Source organism: Lynx rufus, unplaced genomic scaffold (assembly GCF_022079265.1).
Source record: "Lynx rufus isolate CCGP_SWC_20201006 ecotype Redwood Valley unplaced genomic scaffold, mLynRuf1.p SCAF_12, whole genome shotgun sequence".
NCBI classification, from domain to species: Eukaryota; Metazoa; Chordata; class Mammalia; order Carnivora; family Felidae; genus Lynx; species Lynx rufus.
Genome location: NW_025814826.1, coordinates 49,457,415 through 49,479,652, shown reverse-complemented (window position 1 = coordinate 49,479,652; position 22,238 = coordinate 49,457,415). Strand labels below are relative to the sequence as shown.

Genomic DNA, 22,238 nt, shown 5'->3' with positions numbered 1-22,238 from the left:
AGAGAGAAGTAAATCCTGTGGTGTCATAGATGAAGGGAGTTTTTTAAATACAATTTTTTGTTAATGATAGCAATATTAACAATACCCAAGGAGACTTAGGGTGATGAAATGAGCCCCCAAAAGGTAGCATACAAACCACATCGCAACATTCTTCTTGAATAAGTTTCTCTAACAGTTCTTGTAGCTGGTCTTCATATTTGTCCGGAGGCTATCAGATCCCCGAGCCCCACAGTTCCATGGCTTCCAGCTCGTCTTGGACAGGAGTGAATTCTGGTTGATCAGGATGAGGAGCTAGAGAGGAAGAGTGGGGTGGGACTTGATAGGACCCAGGAACCATAAACTGATATTCTCTCCTCGTGTGGGTCCGTAAGAGGCAGATTTGGTCACTAAACTACAGAGATATCCTGCTTGGGTAGAAAGCAGTAGCCACGTTGACCCACCACGCCGCTTGCGCCTTCCCCAGGAGGTTTCAGATGGTTAGTGAAGGAAGGGACGGATACGTGGCAGAAATTGTTAGAAAACCAGATCACAGCCAGCTGCTTAAATATTATGTGTTTTATTTACAAAAGGAACCCTGAATCTCAGCAGAATTGTAACAGAACAATAAATCTTACCAAAACCCATCTCAGGTTAGAAACCCATCACCAGGAGACAGTCAGGAAGGGAGGGGGTCAGAGGAGAATGGAGAGTAGGATGGTCAGGGAGGAAGATGCCCACCAGTCTTGTGCGGGGACAGGAAAGAGGAGAAGGCACGCTTCATTCAACAACTACTACTGAGCCTTCACATAGAAAAGTTAGGGATAAATCCTTGGTACACAATCATACACCCTTAGCCAGGCTGATACAGAGCGGTCGGTTGCTAATACAATTGACCCACGGGATTTGGTGAAGTTTCAGTATTCTCAGTGTACGTGTTTCGAGTAGGGAGGGCAAAAGATGTGACAGTGGGCAGGGAGGGAAGCAGGTGAGGCAGGAAAGCAGGGTGCCCATTGTTAGGGGCAGGGGCTGGGTGGTGGTAGTCAACAGGACAGTTCTGTATCCGTAGCCAATTGCCCAGGCCAATGTAATCAGAGTGGAGGAGATGCACCTCAGTGCTGGTAATCATTGTAAGGGATCAGATCTTAACAAGGGACAGGGAGATTTGAGAGAACAAGGAGGGAAGAGATGAACAGAGAAAAACACATCAGCAAAACTCTGACCAGTTCCTCTGGCAAATAAGGTTAAATTTCTCCTAAAGCAGAAAACTTAAAATTCTTTGACTAATAAGTTTATTGCCCCAAAGCAGTCTGTGAACATGTCTCTTGATGCTTCCAAGAGTGACTATGTCAGAAAACGTCCCATTGCACAACTCGCCGACATGCAGGCTGCAGATGTTTTTAGGAAGCATTATCTTTCAGAGTCTCGGTCCAGTCGTTAGTAACGAGGCAAGGACAGCATGGCCACTCTTGTTTCTTCTTAAAACTATCTTTGGTCACGTAACATGCATGTGGTGCGCAGAAGGTCACCCAAAAGAATCTAGGGGGCCCTCCTCACTAGGGAAAGCTCTAAGTTTGAGGTTTATCCAAAACAAGAGTAAAAAATTACAGGGCATCACGACCACACCACAGCAGTAACACAGAATTAGGGCTCCCAAAGAAAGTTCAGACATGCCCCGCAATGACCAAACGTGAGGTCGGAGGCCAAGAAGGTGTGGTCTGCCATTTGTAAACAAGAAAGATTTACACATGATGTTATTTTCATTTTCCTCTTAAGGTTTTTAAAGGGGTAGCCTCTAGAGTCATTAGCACTTCATAGAAGATATCTCTGAATAATTTAAGGTAGTGAGGAGATCAACTTCTGCCTCCCTCCCATAATTGGTCTACTTTTCATTGTACCCCCATCATATAGTTCTAACCGTAGCAAAACACTGCTCAAAGCCCACGAGAGGCCGGCACTTACCTCCTACCCCGTAGGCAGAACACGAAGAGGGGTCGCAGTATCCAGGCTGGCCAGAAGGACCTTGTGGTCCAGGCACCCCCAGGTGACCAGGTGGACCCCTGGGCCCGGGAGAGCCAGGGGGCCCAGGGCTTCCTGGCCGACTCTCCCCCGAAGGTCCTAAGAAGCACCAACAAATGAAAACAGTTGGTCTTCACCATCACAGAGTGAGTTTTGAGACTCCCAAGAAGTAAACTAACTCTTAAGAAAAGCCACCTCACACATTTTAACAATTAGGATAGTCTGCCTCTCCCTGCTCATTGAGTTTTTATTCCTAAACTGGATCATACTGTAATCATACATTCTCCTGGAGGTCAGTGCTTTCAATCAGCTCAGGAAACTGGAAAGCAAAATGGATGTATTCTTTTCTATCACCTCTTGGATATTAAAGGGAAAGGAACATACCGCTTTCGACCTGGTTTTCATTACAGAATTCCTGTTTCCCAGTGCAGTTCAGTGGGAATCCAGCATACGTGCATACATGAACACGTGCACACATGCACACACACAAACACACTCAATCTCAGCCTCGTAATCTATACTGCTTTATGGCCTCAGATCATCGAAATAAATTAGCCTGAGTGTGAAAGAAATTATCCTGCAGGAGAAGAAGGAAAAGTCTGAAACCGGGTCTAAAATACTAATCCAAAATTTCTTTGAGGCTACCTTATATCAACTGAGAACTTAGATTGAGTGAAAATGGGAGAGAGACTAAACGTTTTCTGATATTAGGAAGTGTATTGAGCTGAGTGTTTTTGTTTGTTTTTATGTTTGCTTTCAGGCCCGGATTCCAATAGTGCTTCAAAGGCATTCTTCAACCAAGAATGACATTCTTTCAACTAAAACTTAAATGGAAATTAGGAACAAATATCCCCTTATGTTTGAAAAGTGCTGCGGCTCTTAGATACATTCAATTCCATCCAGTCAACATTCACCAATCACTGTTTTTGTGGAACACATGATCCTAGATCAGCCTCTCACGCAGGCTCTAATGCTAGGAGCATTTATGCTCAGTCGATTTATTCCATTAGGAATCCCTCCTAGAAAAAGCACTTTCCAAAATCATCATTAGACTGGAAAGAAAAATCTGTAAAGCATTTGATTCAATGTGGCTAAAACTGGATTATAAACGTCCAATAGAACTGCAAACTTGTAATTCTAATAATGAGGATGATAATCTAGAGACCATTGTCAAAGCACATAGTAATGTGCACAAAACTTACACAAAGGTCGTTCAGTAAGAATGCCATGGTGGCAGAGACTCTGAGTGTTTATCAAATACCCATGTGTTCCTCTATATTTGGAGCCTGCCGTGCAGTTCAACTGAGAGTGTGGCTAGTACCAGCCGGTGAAATATGCATGGCTGTGACATATGGCCTTCTCCATGTAGGAAGGTGAAGGCTGATGTGCCTCCTTATCTTTCTCCTAAAAGCCTTTTGTTCCAAAATGGGGGAAAGCCACCTTACTCACCTCAAACTTTATGTATATCTACTAAGCATTTGGGATTGATTTGTTACCTCAGGATAGCCTAGCATAGCCTAACTCATGAAGCCAACTGGATCCCAGAATATGCTATAAGCTTCTGGGAGAATCATCACTTAACAAATGGGCCTTCTAACAAAGTGAATGAGAAATACAGCCATTCCAGTTAGATGCAAGGATGTAACACGGCCATTTTCTTCACCAGTGATGTCAAGGGAAATATAAAGATTTAGGACACCGATTGTGCAGCTTCCTGTTAGGTAGAAAGATTTACCTGCTGGTCCAGGGGGGCCTCTTGGACCTTGGGTTCCAATGCCTGGGTTTCCTTTTTCTCCTTTGATGCCAGTTAGACCTGTTGAGAAGGAAAAAAGAAAAGAGGGGAAAGTCCTTAAGACAAAAATCTAGGTAGTTCCACGTTTCCAGGCTTCAAAATTACCTCTCTGGTAAAGAGAATGGTGTGGGTTGGTTGGGGGTGATGGTTACCAGGGGACTTTGAGATTAAATTCTGACACTGTGAATCATGTACAGTCATAGAGGGGAGCCCGGTTCTGTGGCTGAGCATGCTGTCCGTATTTGTGGTACTGCAAGTTTATTTTCCTCCTTCCTACTGAAGTGGGTCAGCCTGCCAGGAACCGGCCCGTGTCTTTGCACGCACCAGGCCATTCGACGTATGCAGTTGGCACTCCATAGTAACACAATAGAAATCACAAGTGGACATGTCTAACATTTTCCTTTTGGTCCACTCTGTAATGTATCTGCAAAAGGCATGAATTATAATTAGGCAGCAAAGTTCTGAAGAGCGTGAGTTTCCATTAAAAACTTGGAAGCTTCAGGAAAGCCTGTGTTTGATTTGGCTGATTCAGCCCCATAAAAGTCTAAACCTATTCATGTCTCTTTTCCACTGAGCTGACTCCTTATTCCAAATAATTTACAGTGCTATTAACAAAACTATACATTTTCACAGGGGAAAAACAAAGAAATATATACTCTGACACCTCATCATCCCAACAGCTTCTATCACAAGGTTGCTGGACAGGTGAGAACATGCCATATTGAGGACCACCAGTCCGAGAGACAGAGTTGCATCAGATGAGGGCCGGGTTACCCAGGCTCACATCACAGAAGGTCTCTGGTGTCTGTTTTTCATGTACAACAATGCTTTGAAGTAGCAGAATGCAGAATTGCATCTGTATGTAATTACACTTACAGAGAAATTATGTATGAATTGGCAAAGCCAAGAAGGAAACATAAACAAATGACAATAACCAATTTGATAGGGGGCAGGCATGCGAGTGATTTAGAATGTTTAAAAATTACAAATAACTTTTCCCTTTTACTAAAGGCAACGCGTATTCACTGTAGACAAATTAAAAGACACCACAAGCAAGGACTTCAGCCCTTGAAAAGAATCACTTTTAACATCTTGGTTTATAACTTCCAGAAATAAAGGCATTCATGTAGTATTTGCTCTGGGAATAGTTGGCAAAGAGAGAGAGAGAGAGAGAGAGAGAGAGAGAGAAAGATCAGTGAGCAACTAACAGCTTTTTTTATACTGCACACATAATGACTGTCCCTTGATTTGAAGCTTTGGTGTCTGCTGTGTTCCTTGGGACCACCTTTTGGGGTCAAGGTATACCTGGCATTTAAGTGCTCCTTCCTTGTTAGTGGTCATCAGGGCTCCTTCACCCACTGCTATGCCTCCCCAACACCCAGGCCTATCGCACGTGGCCTTAGTGGTATTTTCTGAGCTCAGGAGAGACCAGCACAGCAGGGAGAGAGCAGGACACTGACCACTGAGCCTGTTACGACCTCTTGTTTTGGGTCTGACTCTTCTCTTAGGAGCCCATAAGGAAGATGGTAATTTCTAAAAAGTAAAAATACAGTTGCATCTGAGTTCAAAAAGCACACAATGTACTCAGACTAACCAACATGTAATACTCAGTTGCTATCAAGTTGTTTAGACAGAAAACCACACTGGGTGCATCTACTAGATATCACCCAGTTAGCCCCCAGTTTAGCTCTTAGTTTAGTAGCTAATTGAAAGAAGTACTTTTTAGCTGGTAGGTGTTCTCTCAGATGCAAATGTGTCCTAATGTGCATCTGGGAATTGAGCAGAAACTGCCTCTTCTTCTCTTTGAATGAGAGTCACTTTCCCCACAGGGAACCACTAATTTTTCAAGAATTAGAACACATATACAGATGACTAATGGCAGGCTGCTCATGATTAAGTGTGTGGTGACTCAGAGGCCTCCCATGACCTTACGGTACTCAAGGATCAACATTAACAACATGGCTTCTCAATGATTCTCCAAAGTGGGAAATGCAGTTGAGGCTGAACAGCACATCCAGGAAAGTATTCTCAGGAGTAACTCTCTGATAAGAGTTTCTTGATTTATCCTTTGCTTCTTCATTAAGAAAAGTGAAAGGTGGGAAAGATTGGGCAGTAGAAGGCCTAGTTGTTTTAATTTTCTAGTTATGTAAGGAAAAACAAATGGCATTTGATATTATCTGTACTACAAATCAAGGTAAGAGAGGAAGAGTCTCACAAAAATAGTCCAGCCCCTCAAAATGCCTTGAAAAAATTCTAAGGATATAATGATATGAACAGAGAATTTTAGATTTTATTATCCTTGAAGTAAAGATATGTTCCAACTACATGTAGGCTAATATATTAATATTCGTCCATGTATTCACTTATGGTTCTGAGACTGAAGGAATATTCATGTCCATGACAACTGAATTTGGTTGTAAATCTTTTTCTTGGAATGAAAAACTCATGTTAAAAATCAATAATTAAGTACCTAAGATGAGGATTGAAATTAAAGACTAAGCTTAGAGACCTCAGATCTCTAAAAAATAGATCCACATATACTTTTGATAAGCCTTATAAGCCATGTATGATTAAAAGGAAAGAAATCAAATGTCAGCCTATCCTTCTTTATGAGGACTGAATGTGAAGCCACTTGGTGTTGACATGTAGTCACCAGAGTCATGTGCCATCATCCTTTCCTCAAAGGGCACTGGGACTCCTGAGTGCACAGTATAGCCCCTCCTTCTGGAATACCCTTTTCACACTGGCCGTCTTCATAAATACTTCTCATTCTTCAAGACCCAACTCAAGGCTTCTCTGCAACAATAATGAGCAGATGCACAATGGATTCCAGACGCCAAGGATTGTCTATCTGATTCATGGCTATATCCCTGACACCGCTAGAGCACCTTCCACCTTGTATGGAACTTACATACTGACTGAGTGAACGAATGCATGAATGAATAAATTCTCTGCTTCCGTATTGTCCACGCCTCCTCTGGCACCTACCTCATTGCATTGCTTGTTCTCCTGTTCATCTAGCCTGAGCCCAGGAGCCTACTGACTGCAGGGATTGTGTCGTATTTATTGTTAGTGTCAGATCCAAGCAGAACCTCACACAGAGTAGGTGGCCCAGTAAATACTAGAAGACTAACTGAATGACAATGTCTACACCAACATGTAGCTGACTCTTATAAGCAAGCATGACCCCTGAAGGATCAACAAATAAAATGCTTTACGCTGGAGCTTTGCTTTTTACTTTCACATGCCTGGCTTCCGGGAACACAGCTTTTTGTAACAAGTTCTTTGTTTGACAATATCAACTGCCGGTGCTTCTTAAGAGATGAATATAATAGATTACAATTAAGTTTAAGTTTCTGCCATTTCTAAAAACCGAGCACAGCTTACCAAAAATATGATTTAAGTAAGATTAAAATATCTTTAGTTTTCTTTTGAGTTACCAAAAATATTTAGGAGAATCAGAGAGATGATTATTATTCATTCATTCATTCATTCGTTCTTTCTTTTAAAAATATTTTAAAACATTTATTTTTTTAGGTTGTTTTTAGGTTCACAGCAATATTGAGTACAAAGTACAGAGATTTCCCATGTATCTACTGCCCCTACACATACATTAACAACATCCCCCAGTAGAGAGGTACCTTTGTCATATTCATTCTTTTTTAAGAGTCTCATTAGAAACCATTTCAGGGTTACCTGATTCTCTTTTACCACTAACCTAACACTGACCCTGCAATATACATGTATTTATTATACTTTTTTTATATTTTATATTTATTTATATTTTATATATATTATTTTTATATTTTATGTTTATTATATATATATATATTTTTTACAGGTCTACTAAGACAGAGACCCGTTTGTTTTAGTTTTTCATTATATTCCTAGTTCCAGTCACATATTAAGGCACTCAAGAAATATGTGTCAAACAAATGGATGAATGAATGAAATCCTAAGTTCAAGGGCAGACTTTGACAAACCAAAAAATGTGGCTAGTCAGTTTATCAACTAGGCCTATAAATTACTTTGGTAGATTTTTGAATGCTAGATGCTTGACATGTATAAACTCATTCAGTCTTTACAAGAACCAAGAGGGCGGGCACTACTATTAATGCAAGAGAAGGCTGTGATACCTGCCCTAATAAGTCCCTGAGCCAAGATTTCAAGCCAAGCAGGTTGGCGCTGAAGCCTATACACTGAACCACTGCCCTCCCTGCCTTTTCATCCCAAAAGGCAGGCTGCATTTTTGCCCTGTTCACTGCAGGTGAGGCTCCGGAACTGCCTGCTGAGTCAGTGTGCACGGTTTCTCTGGTCCCATGCTCAGAAATCAACCCTGTGGTTATCACATTTCCTCAGCTTATTTCCCTTAGTTTGCATACTTGTGCTCTGCTCTGAGCGAGATTCAGCATTGCTATTTGGAGGATTTATCCTGCTCACACTGACTGCATGTCCAGGATTGGGCCCTTGGTTGTCTACTTCCTATTTTCTTTGGCCCGTTGGTCTCTGAATAGAGAGATTTTACTCATTTCTCTGCACCCCCCCCCAACCATACCAAGCACTCCACGCTAGAGTCTCATGCTATTTCCAGGGAGCACAGTTATTCTCTTGATCCCAGACATTTTGAGCAACTCCCAGGATTTATGCCCGGGCACATATGCAAAGCCTGGGCAATGCTTTCATTGTAACTGTACCAAAAAGTCACAGAAACTGGGAGACAAAGCTTCAGTTATGTTATTATATTGTCTGTTGCCTAGGAAATGCTGACAATGAATGGCAAGCACAGTCTGTTTTCCATTCAAAATATGTTTGAATGCCTCCTAGATGCAAGTGCAAGGCACTGGAGAGGCACCTAGCTACAAGATGGCAGAATAATTGGATTTAATTCACTAAGTATTTTGTGCACTTTTCCAGAGTCTGCTATTGCTACATTTTTGGCCTGTGGGATTAGTACCAGCATGTGGGACTCCATGTTTTGGCTAAGGTCTCGGCTAAGGGGGCCAAGATTGGAAAATACATGATTGTTTTCAAATGTAAACAAACTTCGCAAATCATTGCTAAGAGTTGCTCCTTATTGTAGTTTTTTTTTATATACAACAACTGCCCATCTACTATGACTATATAATTCAGGACTTAGGGAAAGATAAAGCCCTCCAGATGGTTCAGGCAGAGAGAATTTAACGCAGGGACTTGTTTACATGGGTGATAGAAGGACTGAGCAGCCAATGAAAGATGATGAGGCAATTCATAAAGTAGTAACAGCAGAAAGTCACTCTCACCTTTAGGAGCACAGGGACAACGGGAAGAAATGGTGTGACTGGAGCCCAGAGCCCAGAGCCTTCTGATAGGATCTAGAACCAGAGGGAAAGACTTCCAGTGGAAACAAGAGCCACGTAAAAGTCATCACCACAACAGGAATTCCAGGGGAGGCAGGGATTGGGGTGAGGGGAGAAATATCCTGGCTTCTCCCCTCTTCAAATTCTCTAATCCTCCTCAATGCTTCCTATTGGCTGAACCTTCTCAGGAGCAGAGGCCAAGGGAGCCTGGAAAGACAGTGAGGCATAGCTAATGGAAGGGGAAGAGCAGACTGAAAGCAAACCGCCTGGTCTATCCCAATATCAGGCTCTGAGTATTCAGAGAAGAAGGCACCTTCCTGTCTGTAGCAGGTCACCACGTAGCAGGGAAACAGACAAACGGACAACTATAACACATGGTGTGAGAATAGCTACGACAAGATATGAAAGTACAGAACTGAGGCATCTGTGGGAAATCACAGGAAGCTTTCTGATAGAGCTGACCCTTGAAGTTAAGTCTTCAAAGGCAGGTGTGCAAGGGCAACTCCAAGTGGTTTCCTATGACTTTTACAGCTGCAGGTTGGGGACTGGTAGAGTAAGCAGGCAGTCTAGGCCAGGTCATGACATGCTAAGGAGTTTGGATATGGCAAAATGGAAAGCTATTCCACTGCAAAAAGAAAAAAAATCCTTCAATACCATCTACCTAATTTTTTGTAACTTCATACTCTTTTTCTGAAAAAGGAACCCCCTATCATTTAAACCCTGGGCCTCATAAAACCTGGGTCCGCCCCAGTGGGGTGCTACAAAGCAATAAAATTCGTTCAGGTGGACTGGAAAATCCTGCAGAGCCCAACTCTACACTGAGCTAATCCCACAGAAAAGCCAGAGGAAAACATTTTGAATCATTAAGTAGGGCTACCCAGTGGCCAAAGGAACCACTACCAGATCAAGATCAAGGCAATAAGATATTTGCACTTTAGGCTTTCCTATCAGTTAGAGGCATGGTAACATTGTCAGGAGGTCCTTTGGTCTTCTGATCACACATGTCTAAATTAGACACACTGACATCTGGCCAGTGAGAGAGGGGAAGGGAGTGCAGCAGGGAGGGGGGAGGGGAAAGGGGTAGGATGGAGGTTGTAAAGGGAAAAGGGAAAAGACAGGAAAGAAGATGAGGAGCACCCCTCATCAGTGCATACCAACCCCATGTTGTCATGTGCAGGTTAACTGTTCACACCTGCAGGTGCATGGTAAAAACGAACAGGGATTAAATCGTGCACCAGAAATCCTGGATTTTTGTCCCCATAGTTTTGCAAACCGATACGATGGTCTATAATAAGACTATCAGACCAAATACCCATCTATCAGTTTCAGCTCCGAAGTTTTGACTGATCCCCCATAAATGCTATTATGTTATTTCTAGCATGGACTGTTTGGAAAATGATAAATAATTCAAAGAAAAATGAGCCAATTTCTATGGGTTCAAAAATGAACTTTCTGGGTTCGGTATGAATATTCAACCAGTTGATGATATTTAAATTAGTGCCCGGTCTAGTTTTTATTCCTTGCAGAAATGAAAAGTGCTATGATGCTCTCTGCTCTTGGAAAAGAAGAAAGCTCTGTCAGGCATTGGGATAAGGCCAGAGTCTGCAGAGTGTAAAACAAAATGTGTTATGACCAACAGCCCTTCATAATAAGCATGAAGAGTCCACTATTAAGATAAATACATCTCCTATCTAATTAAATCTAGAACCAATCAAAATGAAAAGAATTAATGAATATGTCATTTCTATATATGTTTTGCCCAGCTATACAAATATGTTTTGGTATATTTATTGGTTGTAATGTATTTATTGTTTTAAAAGCCATGTTAAAAAATCCACAGAAAATGGTTTATCATAGCTAATAGAAACAGCTTTAATTTTATCATCTAAGTAAGCATATGTTTTATTTCCATTTTACTTGTTTGTGTACAAGGCCAGAAATTTAGAAAATGGCAAAGCACAATCCTACATTTAAAAGAAAATACCTCTGGGGCCCCTGGGTGGCTCAGGCAGTTAAGCATCCGACTTCAGCTCAGGTCATGATCTCACTGTTCGTGAGTTTGAGCCTTCATATTGGGCTCTGTCTGACAGCTCAAGGCCTGGAGCCTGCTTTGGATTCTGTGTCTCCCTCTCCCTTTCTTCCTCCCCTACTCGTAGTCTATCTCCCTCTCAAAAATAAATAAAAATTACAAAAAATAAAAAAATAAAAGAAATATCTCTGCCTCTGTCTCTGTGTCTCTGTCTCTCAAAGGATAGATACACATAAAGCACACATACACACACACACACACACACACACACACACACAGGCATTATAAGCAGGAGGTCCCTTGATCTTTTGACTACAGACATCTAAATTAGACACACCAAAATTTGGGCACTGAAATGTCCAATGTATTTGCTATTTTATATGTATTTCCTATCCAGTAAAACCAAACCTCCTATTTAAAAATCTCACCCTGTTTTTCTGGCTGAATTTACACGATAATGACTTGAAGAAAATGCTGACATTGTCAAGTTGGCAGTAACTGGCTATTAACAGGATGTCTTAGGATTGATGTACTATAGCCACATGGACTTCTGTTTTTATCATGACTTTAGGGTGAAGGACAAATGGCAGCCAAAAAAGCTAGCCAAGTAGTAATCAACACCATAAATCACTTATGATTCATGAAATGACTATTGTACTTCAGGTACGATGAAAAACAAAAGGAAAATAGACATCAAGTTTGGTCTTTGGGGAGCATGTGGCCTTACTGGTGAGACAGGATTAACAGAAGTGATATCATTAAAAGACAATTCAAGAAAGTATATTCTACCTGGGTGCTAAATGATATGTTTCATGGTCTAATGAGGTAGGTGTCTATTCATTTATCAAATATTTGCTCAGGCTTCTTGCAGGGTGGTATGTAAAGATGAAAGGCACAGCCCCATTCAAGGAACTCGCAGTCCAGTGGGAAGACAAACAAGTACATCGCCGATTACGGTTTAATGAGAAACTTCTGTGGTGGAGACATGTGCTTGGGGAGCACAAACCAGGGAGATCTTACTCAGTCGGGCTCAGCTGGAATCGAGCAGGGTAGCAACAACCAATACACTGGCCAAACAAATAAACCATGGGGAGGAATGAGTGGTCTGGCAGACGTGAGTCTTAGGATGAGTTTTGAAGTTTGAGTATGAATGAGCCAGAGGAAAAAAGAGGGTTCTGGGGAGTGAGAAGAGCAGGTGAAAAAAATCCATGAAATGGTACAAGAACAGGGCACAACAGGGATTAGCACTGAGGGCAGTAGGAAGGGAAAAGACACGTATGAAGAATGCGGTAAGCCGAATTAGCAGTCTCGACTCCTCATTACTCTGCAAAGATTTATACGCCCCCGCATTCTCTTACTTCAGGTCCATGTATTTCCTGACTTCTTGGAGTTGGGCTCGGTCATGTGACCTGCTTTGACCAATGGGGCGTTGGTGGCGATGTCAGGAACAGAGGCTTGAAATATGATTAGGTGGATGGGTTGCCCTGTTTTGTTTCTGCCACTGCCATAAGGATTACATCCTCTAGGAAACTATTAGCTCCTCCAGCCATGGCCCCAGCAGAGCAGAACTGCCCCCTGTTTCCCACAGATATGTGGTGAAAAAAATATTTATTGTTGTATCCTACTGAGATTTTTGTGGTTTGTTATGCAGCAAGAGCTGACCAATACTGAGAGCACTGAGCAGTTCAGTTTGGCCAAAGGGAAAAGTACATACTTGAAGTGAAGCAGAAAATATAAACCGGGACCATATAAAGACATCTTAACTGAGATGGCATTAACCTTCCAATATCAGAGTGATATTTCTAACATGATACCCATTACCCCAGACAGAGACTGAAATCCAATGCAAGAATCTGATAAGATCTACTATACAGACCCTCCAATTAAGGGTTTCAAAATATTTTAAGCCACAGAAACAATTATAATAGCTTTCACGGCAAAAAAAAAAAAAAAAAAGACAAAACAGACCACAGCCTTGCTGACATCTTGACTCAAGCTCGTGAAAGACCCTGAGTCAGAAGCACACAGCTAGACCCTTCTTGAATCCCTCACCCATAAAAACCATGAGCATATATGTTTCATTGTTTTAAGCTGCTAAATTCTACAGTAGCTTATTATATAGTAATAAATGACTAACACATAGAGCTTCTCTTTGCAGTCATGTTGAATGTACAGAGTCACTTTGTAATAGGGGGAAAAAAACGCTTACAAAATAAAAGATGATACAAGAAAAAAAAAGAGCATTCCTTTCCAATGCACTAAGGTTACTATACGTTAGGAGAAAACAATCCACCAGCCCTTCAGAGAACAGAGTCTTGTTCCAAAGGACATTCGTATTGGACTTTATCAGATAATTATGGGGTGAGGAAAGAGAAAACTACCTTTATTTATCCAGAGTTTACCTCTCAGGAGATGAGAGGCAGGGAATGGGGAAGCAGGAGATGAGAAAAGAAACATGCATTTCAGCAGATTTTGACAGCAATGAAAAGGCTATGCCTCATGCAACTGAATATCAAATATAATACAACATCACAGAGAAGACCTGTAAATATTTAAGTACCAGCCAGAAAATTATTACCAGAGCCCTGCCAACCCTCTATCTTTAATCAAGTTGACCTGTCCCATAAAGATTATTTTTCCAGGAATAAACCAGGAGAAAAGGGATATTAAGAAGTTCTACGGACACTTACCACTGAGGCACTCCTGTCTCACAACTGCTACACTTTTATTCTGAATTTGTGGCCAAAGTTTTCAGTCAGATGTATCTTCAGTGCTAACAGCTCTTCTCAACCACAGAAATATTGAACACAAGGACCCTACTTCTCTCTCCCAGCTTTGAACCAACCTGGGACCCAGTTTTCTCTCCAGGTTTCTCAGGCTTGTTGATTCACAGGAAATGGGCATGAGCATTAGGGACTCGGATTTAGCTTTTGTGTGTCCGCAAACATTTCTCTGCTCTGACTGCCATTTCTATGTCCCTGAGCGGCGCTATCATGGACTTTCAGCAACTGGAGAGTGGCGGACTCCTTTCCTACCTGTGTTTGCTCGGGGGAACTCGGTTGGGTTGCATCTTCTTTTCACATTCCCCCTTTCTCATTTTCTGGAACAAAGTCCATCTTTTTCAAATTAACCACAGAACCTCAGGACGGGTCAAAATTGATCCTTAAATCTTGTCTTTCTTTACATTCAATCCTTAGAAATTCAGTCTCCTGTGGCAGGGAACGTTCGAGGGGGATAATTTTCCAACTTCAAAAGCCATTCAGGGATTTTATCCTCAAAGGACTATAAAAAATTAACCTGGGTAACAAACAGAGGGGAGAATTGCCCTGGCATCAAGCTCTACACAAAGACATGCAATTTTGTTGTGATTAAAGATGACATCCCAACACTGTTATTTTTTTGAGCCTCAATAGTAAGATTGCACCCAAAATATTGGATCCCACAGAGTGGGTACAAGTGCTAATGACACTTAAAGAAACTAACGAGTTCCAGTGGGGAAAATCTTTGGAATGATACCTCCCATTCATTTCCACTCAGCTTTTGCCAGGCACTAACATGGATAAAGACATTGACACTGTCGATGAGTAGGAGGAGATAGTGGGTAGTATAAGGCTTCTCTGCCCACATTGGAAAACAAAATATAATGGAAAACTTAAAAAAAATAGAATAGAATTTACATTTATTTGCACAGTGCCAATGATGTATTTACTATCAAACGATCTTCACTGTGAACACAACAGAGACCAATACAGAAAGGCAATTTTTTTGAGGAGGGGCACGCAAGTGAGCGAGGGGCAGAGAGAAAGGGGGAGAGAGAGAGAGAGACTCCCACGAGGGCAGGGGTTGGGGGGGGGAGAGAGAAAGAGGGAGAAAGAGAGAGAGAGAGAGAGGGAGAGAGAGAGAGAGAGAGATGCAGGGCTAGTGTTTTTACCTGAAGTGGGGCTTGAGGTCACAAACCATGAGATCATGACCTGAGCCAAAGCCAGATGCTTAACTAACTGAGCCATCCAGGCGTCCCAGAAAGACATGTTATTGATAAAGGTCAGCTACATCAGCCTGAATTTATAGCTGTTGTATTCCCAGTAGTTCTTTAATATAAATACATTTTGACTTCTTCATTATGTTTCCAGTGTAGTCATGCTGAGAATTTGCCTATTAGAATAAATGATTTAACTATACATTATTTTCTTTTTACTTCTTTCTATTACACTAGATGGCACTCTCGTTTTTTTAAAAAAAATATATATGTCTGAAGTCCAACTTCGGCTCAGCTCCAACTTCGGCTCTGGTCATGATCTCATGGTTCATGAGTTCAAGCCCCATGTCGGGCTCTGTGCTGACAGCTCAAAGCCTGGAGCCTGCTTCAGATTCTGTCTTGCCCTCTCTCTGCCCCTCCCCTGCTCATGCTCTGTCTCTCTCTGTGTCAAAAATAAATAAAACATTAAAAAATTTTAAAAAAAGAAAAAGAGATGATATGTTTACTGGTGTGGAGAATCATGGCTTTAAAGGTTTCAAGCCTTTTTCCACCTCAGGACCTTTATACACGTTATTGCTGTCTCTACCTAGAATGCTCTCCTCTGACTCTCTTCTTGATATGCCAAACTGCTAAACTTTCAGGTCTCAACTAAAACATCCCTGACTTGACAAAGTAAGTCAGAGTCCCCTCTTCTAGGTTGCATAGCATCATGTATTTTTTCATGGCACTTACACTGATGGTAACGCAATGAAACCATTCATGTATTTTTTTATTAGTCTCTTTAATATCTGTCTCCATGTTAGGTACATGAAAGGTAGGAAATATAAGCCCGGTTAACCACTATGTCATTAACACCCAGCACCATGCCTGATGTGGTGTAGATGCTCAGTAAATGCTGGTTAGATGAATGAATAAAGATCCCCAAACAATCAAGTTGTACGACTAAGCAGCCAAGCTTACACGGGTAGCAAGTGGCAAAGCTCAGATCCTGACATATATATGATTGATGCCCCAAACCACATCTCATCACATGTTTCTGGCTAAAGCAGCATCACAAATAGTGAAGTAAAATTGGTGTCTCACCTAAAATATCACAAGTGAAACAAGACTGAATTGCCTTGCTCTAGGTTTCTCCTCTATGTCCCCTAGGGTGAGAAGTTATAATAGAAGTATAATTCTATTGCCATACCCATGGCCAGTTTTCCTTCAGGCAATTTCCCTATTTGGATTCTTATATAGCCTGGGAACATGTTAAAATCCTAGAAAAACTCCTCAAGTGTCAAAATGTATAATCATGGAAAATAATTTATTCACATTCATATTTATCCTACAAATCACCTGGCTTCACCTCCAAGCTGGTCACTTGCTGGGTCACGGGTGTCCCAAGGCTCTCCAAATACAGAACGGAGTGTGCAAAGAGCTTGCAAATAGTACAACCATGACCTGCTTCTGCCTTCTGGTCAGTCTGCCAGTTGACTGGTTTTTGTGAACTGAGCTGTGAACTGTGGTGATTAGAAGCCATCAGGAAACAGGGGTCCACCAGACGCTGCACGGTTCTGGCCTCTCCCACGTGATTCCCCTGCTACACAATGAACTCAAAGGTGGCAAGAGGGTGGAAAGGAGCAAGAACAGATAATCTGGAACCATGCGGATGTGCACTTGAATTCTAGTCCCCCCCCACCCCCGTCCAGCGGTGTGACCTCGGACAACTGACAAACTAGCTAAGCCTCTGTTTCCCCACTTAAAAATGGAGCTAATACTGACCTCGTAAGACTTCTATGAGCACTAATAAGGTGCGAAGCAGCTAACAGTCGCTCCACAACAGTAGTTGCTTAATCAGTGCTGGCACCTTTTCTTTTCAACGGCTGCGTGATGTCTTCCTCTAAACTCTGACAGCATGTACTCTCTGCATAACTCACTTAGCATCTATCTTCTCTCCTAACTGGCGCATCCACTAATGTTCCGTGTTCCTTCCTTACCCAAACCATGTCTTCTATTTTATCCAAATGAGAGACTGTGTATATAGTATAAGCACAACATTGGCAGATATGTTTAGTGCCTAATAAGTGAAAGCCGTAAATAATAGTATTATCTCACACACTGTCAAGCTTTTGTGAACCCTGAATTCAATAAATGTTTACTGATTTATTGTACAAAATAAACCAGATTAAATTCCAGTTTTACGGGTGTACAACCTGAACATGAAAATCTTCAGTTGGATGATTCCTGTGATCCAATACTTTCTGGGTAATGACACAAACTGAAGCCTAAAGACTGAAATCAGAAAACGCTCCCAGTTCTTTTCAAATAAAGAAATTTAATTTTGCCAACTACAGACCAATGAACTTATTTTTGACTTGGGTTAATATATGGTTCGAGACACCAACGTGGAATACGAACATTATTTAACTAAATGGAATGAGGAAGTAACAGGTGCATCCTCTGGGAATGGTACACGAAGATCAGAACTAGCACTGGAGAGATGATCTAGGGGTCTAGTTAGAAGCAAGGCTGTGACTGGAGAGTGAGTTCACGTCAGAAAAGTCAGGACGCTGTTGTTTCAGTTCTGGGGACTAACGGGGAACTGTAGAGCTCTGGTGAACTTTGGAAGCCAGGGTACAGAGCCATTTACCTGAAGACAGCACAGCGTTTAATGGGGAGAAGCCACAAAACCGTAGCCATTGGAGGGATAGCTTTTCTTTGCTGCCAATGAGCCACGTAGTGTCAGTGACAAGAAGAGAAAAGCGGGTGAGAAATTGGGCTACATGACATTTTGCTTATGCTATGGAAATGGGACCTCTTCACTTCTGGGTGCTAATAATTAGACAAGCCTGAGTTGGAGTCAAGCTTTAGAGAACAATGGGAGCTGCAGGAATCCTTCGAATGAATCCTTAAATTCTAAGGATTCCGTATATATTGCAATCCATGTGAGAACGTAGCTAAAAAGACTGCTCCACACAAACTCATGAAAAATACTTTGTTTAAGTTAAAGGAGACAAAGGGTTAATGAGAGGGAGGTAGCTATTCATATGGAGGCAAAACATAGGCTTCTGTTAGGTGATGGAAATGTCAGGAAAGTCATGAACAATGTCTACACTGCAAATATAGGGAGAGTGTCACTTCTTTTCTGTTTTCCAAAATGCATACTCTTTGGCTAGTTCAATGATAATGATTGGATTAATCAAAGTACACGTTTGTACTAGAACAGTGTATTTCGAAGAGGACATAAAATCCAAGGTTGCCCCTTGGCCTTTTAACACTAGAAGAGAACAGAAATGATAGTGAGGGTCAGTAGTATTTCTTTTTGCCTCAGTTACACATGTGTGCATGCATACACATGCACGTACATACTGCATCGTGCTTTTTGCCTTGCTTTTGTAGCTCAGTATTTGGCTAAATACACTCCTGAGTAACAATACTTATTTTTACTTACTATAACATAGCGTCCTTTTAAAATTACATTATAGGGAGTACCATGATAATCATATTTTATATAGCAAGGAACAATAACAACAACAAAGAAATTCCATGATGTCTGGGTTTTCTCTCTAGTCCTGATGTTGGCTGATTTCAAGACTCTTTGGGCTTCAATATCTTCATATGTTTTGTTTTACACAAAATGAGAGTGTTAGGAGAAATGATGGCTGAAGTGTCTTCAGTTTTAAAATTCTATTGTTTTGATTTAGTGGAAAAGTAGATACTTGTCTCTCTCAATACTTTCTGGGCATTTGGACCACAAGATAAAAAAAAAAAAAAAATCACTCTCTTCCTTGCAGCAACAAATCCCGAGCGCAACGGGACTGAAATACTTTGCTAGGAATAAAAAGTCCTTAGGCGTTGGTCAATAAACCCTAACCTTAAGCCCCAAACCATTCCCCTCAATCGGTAATAAGCCAAAATCACTTTCCCTCATGTGCAAAGGGCATTTCTCACTTTCTTGTCCTACTGTCATCCTCCACGTATTTGTGAATTGCAGGACAGGATTTTGCTTTGTCTTCTACACTCTTTAGGAATACCTGTACAGCTATAGGTAGGTAGGAGAATTACATCATGGAAATTCTTATTTCGAAGTTTGTCTGGGTCACTGAGAATTCCTGGATGATTTTCCTCCAGTCTAAGCATTCGCGTCCTCTTGCAGGGCAGGAGAGACTCAGTCTGGCAAGAACAAGAACAGGACTTCCAAAAAGAACAAACACAACTTGTAACTTGCTGAGAGTGACTCAGGCGCTGGCCCTGTGCCCCCTGAGTCACAGGTGATCCACCACCGACACCGTTAGAGGGTGCCCGGCTGACAGAGGTGGCCACCTTCCTAGCTGCCAGATCTTCCATGTGCTATGAGGGAATTATGCCCCTCTCTACATGTGCTGATTTAGTGCCCTGGCCCAGGAAAAACCTTCAGAAAGGAAAACCAGACTGGGTTCCCATTAGAGCAACAGCTACTGAGTGTGCAATACAATTCAGACCTGACCCTGTCTTGGCAGTCTAGCTGTTCGCCCACCCCTGATGAGTGCTCAAATGGGTGGGAGAGACAGTTGGTGTGGCAGGTGCTCAGGGGGTGGAGCCGTTTGTGGTCTGGGGCGATCGACAACAACCTCATTCCTGAAACAGAAGGGAAGTCGGGCCCTGAGCTAAGAGTAAGACACGCACAAGACAGGCAAAGAAAAGGACATTTCCAAAGCGGGGGGCAATGCGTACGAAAGCGCAGAGGCAGAACGCACGTGGCCTGTTGGCACGGATCAAGAATGAACATAAAGTATCACCTTTGTCATCTGCATTTTACATCTCCGATGTTACAAAAGGAATATATCCTATCCATCTCACAAAAGTAGTAGGATTCACAGGGCAAACATAATACTTAGCTCTTCCCCAGACCCACATTCTATAAAATTGTGTCTTAGAAAATACTTGTATCGGTTGTCTTTCTCCCCATTGCTTTCTTTGTGGTTAATATGGAACCCCAATTTCCCACATCTCTTTAATCTGCTTCTGGAGTGGGAGACCTTGGCCAATTATAGAGTTGGGTGAAATTCAGCCAGTCTTATTATTGTATTACACGACACTGCTAAAACCTGTAGAGGATAACAGCAAAGGCTAAGTAGTATTTCTATTTTCAAGAAACTTTAGTAGGAAAGACAAAACATTGGCCCGTGAAACTATTAAATAAAATGCTGCCTTATATTATAGAAAGAGGAACCACAAACAGTATTTTCATCCGAAGTTTATAGTTGGCATGGTCTACATAGACATACGTAAATCATAGGTAGATACGACTCATGACTCGCTCGAGGGATGCCACCAACTGTTGCCCAGTATGGGCACTGCACAAAAAAGGCACCAGACCTACGAAGTGAACTCTTGGCTTAGCATGACATATGTGTGATGCCACATCAGAGGAGGGCACCATTTTCTAATTCTTCTACCTGGAAGGGGCACCTGTTCTTAATTCCTCCATCTAAGAGGGGATACCTTCCTCTCATTAGCTCAAAAGCCTCTTAGAGGTGAGTTGAGGGTCCTGATCCTCCTTTTTCATACGAGCAGACGTGGCTTTTGATGAAATGCTTTGTAGATTACTCAATTTCTCAATCTTGGAGATGGATAAATAAGAAACTAGAGAATAGATGGGGTGAAACGAATTTACATTCATTATTTTGGACTTCGTCATTGCATGAGCACCACTGTTCCACTCTGCTTCACTGTACACACCTCAGTGGTGTTCCAACGAGAGAGGTGCCCCAGCTTACCTCGTTCTCCTGGGGTCCCCGGCACACCTGCATTTCCTGGGAAACCTGGGGTCCCGGGGGGCCCTTGTTCACCAGGGGCTCCAGGTGAGCCTGGTCTGCCAGGCTCCCCGGGAGGCCCCTGGATGGTCCGCACTGATGAGGAGTGGCTGGGAATCTGGTTGAGGATGGCTGTGTACCTGGCCATGTGACCTGAGACACAAAGGGCAAAGACAACATTCAATGAACTGTCACACACAGAAAGGGGAGACAAGCGGTTTTATTTGTCAAGGTTCCAAACAATTCTGTCAGATAACCACAAGAGGAAAAGCACACCCCTCTGAAATATGTTGCTTTCCAAGTTAAAAATTATTACATTTTACTCTGGATGATATGAACAGCTGGACTGTATTCAAGACACATCTCAATAGTTTGGAATCCTACAGCTCACATCAGCATCCCAGTAAACATCAATGGGCAGAAGTCATAAATTTGATCTTCGCCCCCTACATTTATCTGACCCCCAAACCCTCACCCAGCTGCCCCTTTTCTCTAGCAACAACCCCACCAATTTATTTGCCTTTTTTCCAAACCCACAAAGACTGCTCCACCCTCTTGCTCACAAATCCCCAGACAAGTGTTCTGTTTCAATTCGTCTCTTCGTCGCCAAGCCTTTTTGCAGGAACCTTTACTTGGGTCCCAGCTGCAGAAACTCCCACGAGCTTTATTAAAAAAAAGAAAGAAAATCTGGCGCTCTCTCCTATAATCCCTTAACTCAGTTATGGCTGCAAGAATGTATTTTATTTTATTTATTTTTAAGTTTATTTATTTATTTTGAGAGCAAGTGAGTGAGCGTGAACGAGGGAGAGGCAGGGAGAGAGGGAGAGAGAGAGAATCCTAAGCGGGCTCCGTCCTGTCAGCGCAGAGGCCCATGTGGGGCTCGAACCCATGAACCACGAGATCATGACCTGAGCCAAAATCAAGAGTTGGGCGCCCCTGGAAGAATGTATCTTAATAATCAGAAGTATAGATTGATAAAGAGCTTGCTACCATAATGCTTCATTCAGTTTTCCGGTAACATCAGAAGGTAAGATTTCCCACATAAGTGAATTTCCTAGATGAAAACCTCACCCTTTTCAAACATTCAAATCTAAATAAAGAATAGTAACCATTTTTAGAGGGATTATTTCTAGAATACATTCAGTGCATTCCTAAGCATAGGACCATGACCGCAACTAGGATTGGCTTCCTGGTGACTCAGGGGCCACCTGTAGGCGTGTGCTTTTCCACCTTTCTCTTTTGACAAGGGGCCATCCTTCATCACTTTCTCTACCTGTCATCACTTTGACCTCACACAGTTCCCCGCATAACCTTTCCTCGAGTCATTCTTCTG

The 22,238-nt window shown here is 42.1% G+C and overlaps 1 protein-coding gene across 2 annotated transcripts in view; it reads right to left on the bottom strand.

The window, feature by feature from the left end:
* Window positions 1-211: 211 nt before the first annotated feature.
* COL14A1 (collagen type XIV alpha 1 chain) overlaps window positions 212-22,238 on the bottom strand; it is a 194,872-nt gene continuing 172,845 nt past the window's right edge. The window contains exons 44-47 of one of the 2 annotated variants that reach the window (XM_047073804.1): window positions 20,870-21,058; window positions 3,731-3,808; window positions 1,939-2,094; window positions 212-291 (exon numbers count right to left, since the gene is read on the bottom strand). In XM_047073804.1, coding sequence (XP_046929760.1) covers window positions 212-291; window positions 1,939-2,094; window positions 3,731-3,808; window positions 20,870-21,058 — 503 coding nt within the window. Of the gene's footprint in view, window positions 292-1,088; window positions 1,121-1,938; window positions 2,095-3,730; window positions 3,809-20,869; window positions 21,059-22,238 lie in introns of those variants that run through there. The other variant, XM_047073805.1, reaches the window with a different exon arrangement.